The sequence below is a fragment of the Polyodon spathula genome, chromosome 16 (genome assembly GCF_017654505.1).
Source record: "Polyodon spathula isolate WHYD16114869_AA chromosome 16, ASM1765450v1, whole genome shotgun sequence".
NCBI classification, from domain to species: domain Eukaryota; kingdom Metazoa; phylum Chordata; class Actinopteri; order Acipenseriformes; family Polyodontidae; genus Polyodon; species Polyodon spathula.
The window spans coordinates 35,124,229-35,136,808 of record NC_054549.1 but is presented as its reverse complement, the minus strand read 5'-3'; the positions used below and the strand labels follow the sequence as shown (position 1 = coordinate 35,136,808).

General features: G+C 36.8%; 1 protein-coding gene across 2 annotated transcripts in view; it reads left to right on the top strand.

Moving 5' to 3' along the window:
• LOC121328451 (IQ motif and SEC7 domain-containing protein 1-like) overlaps window positions 1–12,580 on the top strand; it is a 151,905-nt gene that overhangs the window by 24,330 nt on the left and 114,995 nt on the right. For both annotated transcript variants that reach the window (XM_041273118.1, XM_041273124.1), the window contains exon 2: window positions 4,959–4,988. In XM_041273118.1, coding sequence (XP_041129052.1) covers window positions 4,959–4,988 — 30 coding nt within the window. The remainder of the gene's footprint in view (window positions 1–4,958; window positions 4,989–12,580) is intronic.

The window sequence follows — 12,580 nt, the reverse complement described above, 5'->3', positions numbered from 1 at the left end:
TGCCAAGGGCTTTGGGATGCATGAAAGAAATAGAAAACTACACAAAGCTTTTGTAGTAAGCAGGCTTGGGAGAAAATGTGCACACTCTGCATGCCCCTGACATTCAAAGTATAATACATAAATTGATTCGGTGGAGAGGATTTATCATTGAGTAAACAGAAAATGATTTTGCACTTGGGCTGTTCCATGAAAATTGTTACATGGGATAAGTCACTGTTATTTGACTACTGACCTTGTGATGATCAAATGTCTGTGCATTACGCTAGAGCATTCACCACAAAACCGTGGGCTCTTTGAGATCTTTACCAAAGTGTGGCAGGTTGGCTTCGTGGTGTGACGTCACAGACCTGGAAGAAGACAGACAGCTCTGGGGTATGAGTGCGCTGCTTGTGTGTTTTAATTATAAATAAAAAGATTTAACAAAACAGAAACACTTTGTAAAACAAAAAGACAAACAAACAATAATTAAAGCAAGTATAGTGCTGGTGTTAAACCAACACGCGGAGCAATTGTTTCTTTAGATTATTTTACCTCCTCTCTCTACTCCCGTTCTCAACTCCTGAACACTCTAACCTTGTGTCACCCGTGATCTATTTATACACCTGTGGCTGGAGCCTTAATTAATCATTTAATCATTTATTCAATTCACAGCTCCAGCCACATTCCCACGGGATTTTGCAGGAAGGATTAACCGCCTCTCTGCCACCCACTATTCCACACACCCACATCCCTGTGCTCATATACAAATACACACTTTAGTCTGCATGTGAAGTGATGGTGCAATCCCCGTGCCTAAATGCAAATATGCATTTTATATCACCCATGCTACATAACCCACACTCCATGCGCCAATACATACACACCACATAAAACATAAAACACAATAATACACAAGGGGCGGGGTACCCAGCCACACAAAGTTATTAAAACAAAAATCTAACGGTGCGTGTGAGTCTCTTTAGGGTACCTCTGTCTGCAAAAAGATGGGGAAAGCCCTGTTTTAATGATTTAAACAACAACAGTAATATAAATTCAACTACAATTAAATAGATTATGTTAAACCTGTTCTAGTGAACTGTGTCATAATTGATAAACTGTATCAATTTCCAAGACATTTCAATAAACCTGCTTCTTACTCAAGCGCATCTATGCTAATGTATTATCCCATGATGACATACTCCAGTATTGTGACAGAATATATGTTGCACGCATGTAACTTCCAACTTCCCTTGGTCTGCTTGTTTGCAGATGAAACAAGCACAGTTTTCTCCAGATGTGCAGACAGTAACATCATTAATAGCTTCATCCAAAGAGCGTTACAAAGGCTCTTCCCTGCCTCCCATCTAACATGCTTGTGATGCACATGGATCAATAAATACTGTAGTTAATTGGCAGCAGCTGGAAATAATGTATCTCTTTTCTTCTTTTATAGTATAGCTGTAATCTATCACTACTTATTGGCATGTTACTGGAGCCCTGTCTTGTGGAGATTAACCCTGTATCCTCTTACTGTCTGCTACTGACAAACTAGTTTATCCGTTGTGCTAATCTGATGTTGTTATTCTTGGTCACTCTCAAGAAGATCTCTGCATCCTCAAGGTTTCCGGTTTCAGTGTGTGTGCCGCTCACAGCAAGATCACTAACCTTCACCCCCTTCTCCCTTCACGTAACAAATAATCTTTAACAATCTTAATTGTATTCCAGTAATTCAGTATTTCTACAAATTGCATCTGTGTTCACTTAATGCCCTCTTCGAGCAATATAATATACCATCTTTTGTTTCTTTCATACGCTATAACCTTTTCTAAAAACCTACTGTTCTGTAACCTTCTGGTGCACACACAAGCCTGTTAAATTGATGTCTGTGTTGACAGCGTCAGGTGATGATAGTTATTATGAGTGATAAATCACTAAATCCATAAATATAGGGCAATACTTAATGAGTTATGAGCCCATGGTAAAAAGTCAGGCTTTAGAGCCTGCAGTCCATAAATGTACTGCATAATATTAACGAGATTTACAGTTTGTACTGGCTTTGGCTAAATAGTTTTTCTTAGAAGAAAAGTTTTATAATGTCTGCTGTATCAGAAAAGAAGCTGCAGTCCCCTGCAAACTTGGCTGAGTGTCATATAATCCCAGAGTAAAGGGCATTGCAACAAATATTGACATCCTCTCATCATCCCTTTGAAACTTGCACTGTGTTTAACAAGCAAGAAAATAAATAGGGTAGGCACATAAGATATACAAGCAGGTGACTTCAGTATAGTTTGTAAGGTACATCTCACACTGCATATGACACAGCCAGCTGGCCCATGTCTACAGTATACTGTAAAGCCATAGTTATTTGCAAGCCTTATGTTATGCATTTTTCAAGCAAACATTTTTGGCACAAAATCAGATTCCTCTAACAATACACACTGCGTATATTGCAATTGTTAGCCAACATATCTGGATGAAAATAGGTTTTATGGGTGTGATTCGCCAAATATTTATGGTTTTAACGTAATCCACAGTACGTTGTAACGAGCCAGTGGCATAAAAAGTTACTGAAGTGGGTACCCTTCGTGTTACAGGCAAACGGTGTGCTCTCTGCATGTCTCCTTCCAGGTCAGCCTGAAGCAGTTGGCAGATATCAGTGACTGTTTGTCTGTTGAGGCAAAATTGTGTACAGTGTACATTGTGTCAGACAGGCTCAAAAAAGAGAGATGACTTCTAAATATTTGGGGACATCTCCTCCTCCTTCTCTCTTTCTCTAGCCATGTAGAAATCCAGTGCACTCTCTATATTTCTGTTATTTCTCCTTGTTTCCCTCCACCTTTTTCTTTACCCGATTCCCTGGTAGTTTCAGCTGTATTTGTACTCAACAGTTTAGACCTGGTTTTCACATGTCAATTGAAACACAAACGCTAACACTTTTGATGATTTGCTAAATCACTACATTTGTATGTAAATGAGGACCCTACAGTTTGGCCCATGTCCAGCACTAACGCTGACTTGCTGGGTGGGCACTAAAACACGGTGGCTAAATCACATAGGTGGGCAAAGTGCGCCTGATTTTGGTGCGCTAACTGTATGCAAAAGTGTTTTGAGATTGCTTTAGGGGTTTGCGGATGTTGCTAAATAAGGCCCAGTGTGCTTTATAAGTTCTTAACATTTTATGATTGAGTGTTGTATTAGTGCTTAATATCCTGCTAATGTTGCAGTTTCAGTACTGTGGATGGTATGAGATTAGAGTAGCAGAGATATTAATCATTTATTAAAGTTTTAGTTGACAGCTTCGCACATTTTCCAAAAGTAATTGCTATGCATTATAGCGATTGAAAATTACAATATGGCAAATGTGAACACACTGTAATAGAAATTTGGTACACTGTCATTTCTATAATGAAGTTATTAGGGTATGAAGGGCATATGGTGATATAGATAAACTGTGGTTGAACAGGTTCTTGCATGCCTGACATATATTTTTTTATATATTCCATTCCATTCCATCAAGAGAAAATTACCATAGTGTGTCAGGCAGTGCCAAACAGAACATTATTTCAGACTATTTTATCTCTTCTCCAGGTTGGGATGCAGTACACTACCACAGTACATTCTTAATAAACGAAGAGAACAAGCCTGAATATATGGTGGGCACTACTGTATTTAGATTGTAAATAAAACACTTTCAGTGGTTTTGTATTGCTTTCCAATAGAACAGCATACTGGAGTACACACCATTCCCAATATTTACATGAAGAACAAAACGCTTTTGTGTCCAGAATGAATGCAAGACTTTCATACTGCAAGGAAACGACCAGCAAAAACTAAAGGTCAACCTCGCTGGCCTGGTTTTACAGACTGCTTCATAAGTCCCTGTATCCAGAACAGTGCTTGTCTACTCCCACTTCTGTGCATACTTAGCTAACAAGGAGTTGGCATGAATGATTTCTTATTCCTCCAGTTAATTTAGTAGTTCTTTCCTTTTTGCGATACACTAATAGACCACTTTTCCTGATTGCTCAACTACCCAATTCCACTCCTTTTATACCACTGAGATTCCATTCCATATCTTTTACGACCACTCATAGTTATAGAAAAAACACAGGAATGAACAGCCTTTGGGGGCTGTAGTACTGCGCATTTTGCAGCCTTAGGGCTACGCTGCTGTAATATTGCAATACTACAAAATTAGTTTGTCTTCTTCCAGCTCTTGAGTGGGAAGGAGACTAGACATACACCATTAACTGTTCTGTAAATTAGGAGGGCTGTTAAGTGTGGAGGTAAAGCAATCACGCAAGCAAAGGTTCAGTGAATTTTCAGTTTAAAATCAATGTACTGCACTGCGCTAAATTTAAATTGGTCCCGAAAAACCCTACTTATCTCAATACGCAGGTAGATTTATATTCACTTTCTGCTTTTCATGTACTGTAGATTTTCATATTTAATTCAGTGACGAGTTTTCCATTGCTGAACTTTGAATACCAAAGTAATCGAATGCTAGTTCAAGAACAATCACAGTAAAACATGTGGGTTAATGAGTTTTTCCCCTTGTAATTATCATGGCATGAATAACAGGCTGCAGTGCATACAACTACATACACTACTAAGCAAGGACCACGTGCCTCCTAAAGAAATATCTACTCCTTGAATGTTTGCTGGCTTATGGTTAGCATATTTGGCCATTGCTTTACAGATGATTTTTTTTTATTTTCAGTACTTGTAACCTAATTAAGCTCTAGTTTGCTTAACTGCTTTAAAACAGGTGGGCTATATAGATGCGTATTGTTATGCGTTATACTGTAGATATCTGGTATAGTACAGTATTTCTGCACCCTAGGTTATCCCCTCTGTTTTTATTACTAGAATGTGTTTCTTCACACGACATTCAAATCAAAAGGTGAAGATGCAACCCCTTGTAAGTGGCTTCCCTGTTTATGTTTTGGCTGACTTTATCTTTCTTTTCTGCTTTGCAGGTCTGAAGGCGAAAGCTCAAGAAGTGTCAGGTATGTATTTAATTACTTTCTCTTAATATGTCCTGGTATTCCCTCTGGAGTGTGGTGATTTGATCAAACCATTTGTTCTACCATTCCAGTTGACTGATTTGGAACCAGACTGTTGAGGAACTGTGCTTGTGAGAAAATGCATTTGAATTAGTCTTGTGTTTCAGTGTTCCATTTGTGTTTTGATTACCCATGACGTTATTGGAATGTAAATCATTTACATTTATGCAAGTACACCTCCCACTCGATATATTGTGGGTGTCGGGGTCCAATACAAATCCGCTATATATCGAGGGCCGCGATATAGCGAGAGACCCACAGAAAAACAAACAGGCTAATAACAAATACTGTACAACCACTCCCTCATTTTATTGGGGGTGTCAGGGTCCAATATAGATCCTCTACGCACTTGCTTTTTTTCATTTTTCATATAAAAAGCAGCACACTGTTTTAATCTGTACTGCTGAGGGTAATTGCTTCTTGTCAACTTAAGTCTCCAATTAATTTCATGAATCTTCCTCTCCTTTCTCAAATTATTAAACCGCTGCATTGAAAGACTCCATTCCCAAGATAGGATGCTTGTTGCTAGGGAGCCGACATTACTGCCCTGTGACTTTCTAGTGTATTGCTTAAAAAAACGTTTCACAAGTAGATGTTTAATTTGCTTTGTGTTAATGAGCAATGCGTGTGTATATGATAACAGTACGATATGAATGCTTTGTTTTTAACTGTTATGTAAATTGTTCTGTATAAAGCGAACAGTAATTCTAAATGAAATTGTCTATCTATATAGTGCAGCCAAGGCATGCGCAGTTAGACTGTAAAAATGGGGAGCCAGCGCCAGGACCACGATATATCCGAATCCACAGTATATCGAGGGGCGATATAACGAGGGTTGGATGTACATTGTTATGTCACAATCTGAATTCGTGTACTTCAGTAGCAGGATAGGTTATACACTGTGCAGTGCTTACAGGCTAGTTCAATAGAAGGCCCACCACTGTGTATTGACTGGCCCACCACTGTGTATTGACTGGCCCACCACTGTGTCTTGACTATCAGTACACAGAGCTTACTTATGAACGTACATCAGAATTTGTCACATTTCCAAAGGTGACTCATAACTGGTAGGACTTTACAATCAGGTTCAATATTAAACACTTTAATAATCCTTTATAGATGATTAATACATAGTATATACAGTATTTATAATGCAACTTATTGGCGTGATTATTAATGCTTTATAAAGTCTGCTAATAAACACTTTGTTAATCATTTATTAATGATTAATAGATGCTACACAAATATGAAAGAACAAGCTATACATATCTATAAAGCCATTTATAAATGAGGGTTAATAAAGTGTTTATTAGTGGACATTAATAATCATGCTAATACGGTGCTTTATAAATATTTATACCCTGTTCATAGTTTATATACTATATTCATCATCTATAAAGGGCTATTAAAGCATTTATTATTGGACCTTGTAAAGTGCTACCAAAAAACAGTTAATTTAAACAAACTCAAATGTTGCTCCACTTAGTAAAGCCATGGAGAAATGTATTGTGTGTATGTGTGTGTGTGCGTGTGTGTGTGTGTGTGTGTGTGTGTGTGTGTGTGTGTGTGTGTGTGTATATATATATATATATATATATATATATATATATATATATATATATATATATATATATATATATATATATACACACACACACACACACACACACCCATCCCTCATTATATTGCCCCTCGCTATTCTGGGGATTCGGTTATATCGCAGTCCTGGAGCTGGCTCCCAAATTTTACTATCTGACTGCATATAACTTGGATGCAATATACATATAGGAACTTAGAATTACTGTTCGTTTTATTTTGTACTGCACAACACAAATTATCATATACACACGTGTTGCACAATAACACAAAGCAAATTATACTTGCTGAAGCTTTTAGCCAGATAGGTGTTCACGCATGGCAGCAATGCATTGCAAAAGCCACAAGGCAGTGACGTCAGCTCCTTAGGAAGAAGCCTCCTATGTTGTTGTTGGGAATGGATTCTTTCAGTGCAGCGGGTTTGTTCATTTGTACAAGAGGAAGAGTCATTACATTAATTGGAGACTGAAGTTGATGAAAAGCAATTACCCTCCACTGTACGAATTAAAATGGTGTGCTGCTTTTTATACGAAAAATGAGAAAAAGCAGGTGGCGTAGAGGATTTATACTGGACCCTGACGCCCCCGATAAAACGAGGGAGTGGTTGTACAATATTTATTTGTTAGCCTATTTGTTTTTCTATGGGTCTCTCGCTATATCGCACCCCTCGATATATAGCGGATTTATTTTGGACTCCAACACCCATGATATATCGAGTGTGTGTGTGTGTGTGTGTGTGTGTGTGTGTGTATAATTATAAGGATTTAAACACAATTCTAAATGCAGAAAGCAGGATTATGTTTATTGTAAAATGTCTGTCACCGGTACAAAAAGTGAATGTCTTTTGTTTGCATGGCTGTCTTCTCTGTAACAGAGAGGAAAAAAGAAATGTTAAGAACACAGTAGCTTTAAATTCATACAGCAGTGAAGGCTGATAGAAAGTCAGTGTCATTGTGGGTAGATATGGATTTCAAATCCGGTATGGCAGACCTCAATTAGTCTTGCCCTATAAACTCATTGTACAACAGTAAGTCCAGCTCAAGACAGCCCCTGATTTAGCAGTCATTCTGCTCAGAGTATTGGGGGGAGGGGAAATGTAGAAAGCAAAATGTTTTAAAAAGATTAAAAGGCAATGAGCAAGCTTAACAGCATGTGTGACGGCACAGCTGACAATATCCTTTACCATGTACTGCCAGTCGGATTGTAATTTGGTCATTGCATTCTGTATGCTACTGAGCTAATTGGTTTTTGACAACTTGTCCATTACAAGGACAGAAGTCTTCAGTCTTCAATAATGCTAGGCAGTGTTCCTACAGTGATTAAAAAGACGAAAAATAATGAGCGTGTCTTTTTATTATTCCATTGACATTCATACTGGGGAACGTGTTAGTTATCCTTTAATTAATTCTCATTAATAGTACAATTCTCAGGATGTATAAAACACCTTGAGAAACTGTAGAACATAAATTTGTTAATAGAGAAATTTGCCTGCTGCAGTGCCATACATATGACTCATATAGTGCTAGATAAACTACATTAGTATTTCCCTTCCTGTATTTTTCTTAAATGGAAGGTTTTTTGGAGGTTAAGATATAGGACAATAATAATAATACAGCACAGATGGTTCCAGTCAAGGATAATCCCCAATCTCCCTGTCAATTTGTTAACATGTGAAATGACGTGTAGTTTTATTATATTTTAGTCTGCTGTTCCTGTCCTGATTACCTACAGTAAACAGCTCTTTAAAAAATTCCACCAGTGCTGTTAATGCTCTGTAACAGGTTTTGGAAAGAAGTGAAAAGAAATATTAAAAAAGGGTTATATCCTGATAACAAACACTCATAGTGTTGATATTATCAAACTAACGGTCTACTCCCTTAAACATTCAGCTGCAATTGCTTTTGTTCAGCGATTTCAGTTTGCTCTTTGGCATTGTTATCAACATTCTTGCCATGTATTCTTCAGTAAACAATATGTGATGTCATGTTTTCTCCCAAACAAGCATCATGCATGTATAAAAGTTTTTCTAGTAATACTAAATAGGTCTGCTTTGAGTGTTTTGTAGTTATGGATGAAACTTTATTCACAACACAGGCATAATAAAAACATCTAAAGATAAACTTAATATACAGTACTGAATACATTTACAGCAAGCTGGATCTTTGGAAATGATGCAGAATTTCAGGAGGAATAAAAATATTTTTGAAAATCATAAAAGCTTAGGTGTGTCAATTTTAAGCTCATAGAAAAGCCTGGAATGACTGATATACTGTACAGTGGGAGTCTTGTGTAAAAGCTGTTTTCAATGTTGAGGGACCCAATAACTTTTTATTGGATGGATGGCTAATGTAAGTCCCACTTGTACAGATAGGTGCTGATTTTCACAGAAAGCATTCTGTCAATGGGATCTTCACTGGTGAACAACATAATGATCTCTTCAAGGGCGGTAATTCTTTTGTTATCTTCGAGACCAAAGATGCTGGTGTGAAAGGTCAAAGTAGGTTGATGTGAAAGAGAACTGAATAGAATGGTATACAATGCTGTTTTTTTAGACTGGCTGCAGTAGATGGCTAAATTGATATGAAACTCAGCTAAGGATATGAAAGCCTATTTAGGCTTAACCAATACAAAAATGTATATAAAAAAAGTTCAGGTATTGCTTCTCCAATACCGATAATCAATTGAAGTTCAGGTTCTCGTTTCCTGAATTTCCTCAATTAGTTTCTTTTTTGTTTGTATTTTCTTATTTAACACATATTCAATGCTAAAATCTATGTTTTTTTACCTTATGAATATGATGACTTGCTGGTAAAAGATTAAACAATTGGGTGCAAACGCAGTCATTTGCAATCAGTCCGCTTGTTCAGTGACAGCGTGATTCTTCTTCTTCAACCAAAGCGAAGGTTCCTTACCATTCATTTTTTAACACTATTGAACTTGGTATGCTATAAATAGCACGATTGTGTGATAGGATAAATTACTTGAAAGTAAAGGCACTGGTGGGTCAATAAGCTGTTTAAAAATTAATTAATACAAAATTGGTGAAAGAGTAATGTGTTTCAACAACTGTGTCATTAAAGGAAATACACTGGCTGCAAATTACTGCATACATTTAGCTGTAATATATTTACTGTAAATGTACAAAGTAAAAAATGAATGAAGCTGTATACAGAATAATTTGAGAAAAATGATTGAAAAGCAGTTGAACAGTGGCTTGTCGAACTTATTCACACTTCCCTTGGTTTTTCCTTTACTTTCTCATTTACAGGGTTTCTAAAAATGATCAGCGTTACCCCACAGCCCTGAATTCCTTTCTGTAATGAGTACAACAAACAATGTCAGAGATGAAAAACTGTTCTCTGCCGAACGCAGATTTTAGATATCTTGAAAAACAAGAGTCCAATCTATTCTAGGGGAGTTTGTAAATAAAAATAATAATCCACCCGCATCTGGAATGTACGCTGCGTGGGTTTTCAATTGCATCCTAGTCTTTTTTAAATATCCAGCCACCCTGTACAGAACAAAATCTCAAACCTTAAACATAAAATGTATTAGATTGGAATTTGTAACATTGAATTACATTCTGTAGTCTTTCATACTCATATGCTTGCAAATACACCTTTTATTTTTTGCAGAACTTTTAGTTTTGCCGTTGTAATTCTGGTTAATTTTCATTTTATTTCACCAGGAGAGAACTCTTGAGGTTGTGAAATGCCATTTCGAACAGTGACCTGGCAAGATTGCAATAGCACACATACCCAGACATAGTACACAGCCAAAAAAAAACGACCCAAAAAATCACCACTACAACAAATATTTTTTATCAGGCCTCAAAGCTGTCACGACTTGTGACAAATGATATGTCAAAATAATAGACAAAATATTTGGATGTCAACCTGTAAAAAAAAGTGCAAGACTATTACAAATGATCTGTGACACGAGAGGATAAGAAAGAAATGCGGTGGCTAGGGTATCTGTTGGGAAGTAACTCATCAGGTCCTTTTTCAGACTGCCTTTCTTTCATGGCTAACATAATAAAATAATCATAAGAATAGTCCTACATTATAGCCTGTCTAGAAATTTGACTGATTTGAATAAATTATGTATTTTGCTCAACGTAAAAGCTTTTATTCCACACATCTGTGTACATTATACGGTGGTTGTTTACTGAGAAGCATTATGCATTGGTTAGCTAACTAACTGCCAGTATAATGGATGGTGCAGACATTTTCTATGACTTTAAGATGGAAACCGTGGCGAGAGTAAGGACATTGTTGTAGATGGATAATGCAAACTGTTTAGAAAGAAATACAAGTGGACAAATACATAACTACTGTGTTGAACAACAAGAGACACATATTCCCTATAGTACATAACAGTGCGTGTTTGTCATCAATATGAACGGCAGTTTTGAAGAAAACACAACACAGAAGTTAAGGTGTTTAAGTACCACATTTTAAGTATTCTATAGAGAGGATTGAAAAATAGCATACCTGTCAAGAAAGACTTTCCAGAAAAGCTGTGATAGCCAGTGCAGAATGAATACAAAGTGAGGTATACTATATATCAGGCATGCTAAGATAAACATGTCAGAATGCAGAATGCATATGAGGGGACTGTTGATAATGCAATCATGGATTTTGAGTTTACTGCTCTATGATGCTTGAAATTAGATGCCAGAAATCTTAGTCATTTTTGTGAAACTGTTGTATTGCGATATACAGTATATTTAACAATTAGCAGTAGCGAAAGTTGACTGTTAAACAGACACATGGTTTTTGCTAACTCTACCATTTCACTTCTTTGTAATTTGTTTGCTGCAAATTGGCCTGTATTTTACAATTTGCAGAACAAGAAAAAAAAGTAAAAGAGCAAGTCCATCAACTTTAAATTCTCCTTGACTGAAGCCTGTGCAAGCACTATGCTCCTCACGTCTGAAGTCTGAACCTGCCGGTTACTCAAAATTAACTGATTAGCAAAACTGTGTTGAGATCAAAAAACAGCTAGGTTTCACCTTCAGGTTCTGAAGCCAGACATGAAGAATTGTAATTGAATCCAAGAGTTTAGTGGTGTCTATTTATTGGGGCCTAAATGGAAATAAGCCCTTAACAGGCTGCTGCAGTACTATTTTACTACAGACTTGTGTCCAGTTTGTACTGTTGTTGCTTTTTTGAGGTTTCGTGTTGCTTCTGTATTGTAATATATGTAACTAGTACTAGTTTCTTTGTTTTATTAAGCTTGAGGATAGCTGAAACCTATTATCAAGGGTCGCATCGTATGTGTTGTATAATTTATGTACTGTATGCACCCAGTAAAGTCTTAGTGACCAGGAGATTACATCAATAGTACATACAGCCTGGAATAGCGCTCTTAATAAACACTACAGTATATGCCAAGTTTAGTGAATTAAAGAATAGTGTACAGACACACAATATCTTTCTGAGAATCTCAAAGAGATTCTCACAGAATAACTTCTCACATCAATACAAATTGCTTTGCAGTTGATAAGCCTGTACAGTGATTGAATCTTATGATTTACTGTGTGTGTGTGTGTGTGTGTGTGTGTGTGTGTGTGTTGGTCTGAGAGTTAAAATCTGATCTTCCACAAAGAGAAATGGAAACCTACTGCTTGATCAGCCAGCCATTTACAGTATAATCAAGTTTGATCTCCTGACGTCAGTGTGCCAGTATTATTGAGGGATTATATGAGATTGTTGCTCAGTGATACAGGAATATGTTGCCTGCTGTTTTGTGATGGAGCAAAGAAGAAACACTTTGATCTGTTTTCAGTCTACTGTACAGCTTCTTTATATGTATTGCTTTTACTCGTGTGTAGTGAATAAAGACATTTGATTTTTGATGCACTTTACTTTCTTTTACTGTTAATCTTTTGAACTTCACCTGATTGCTGCCAAAATGGTGTTAAATATGACAACCTC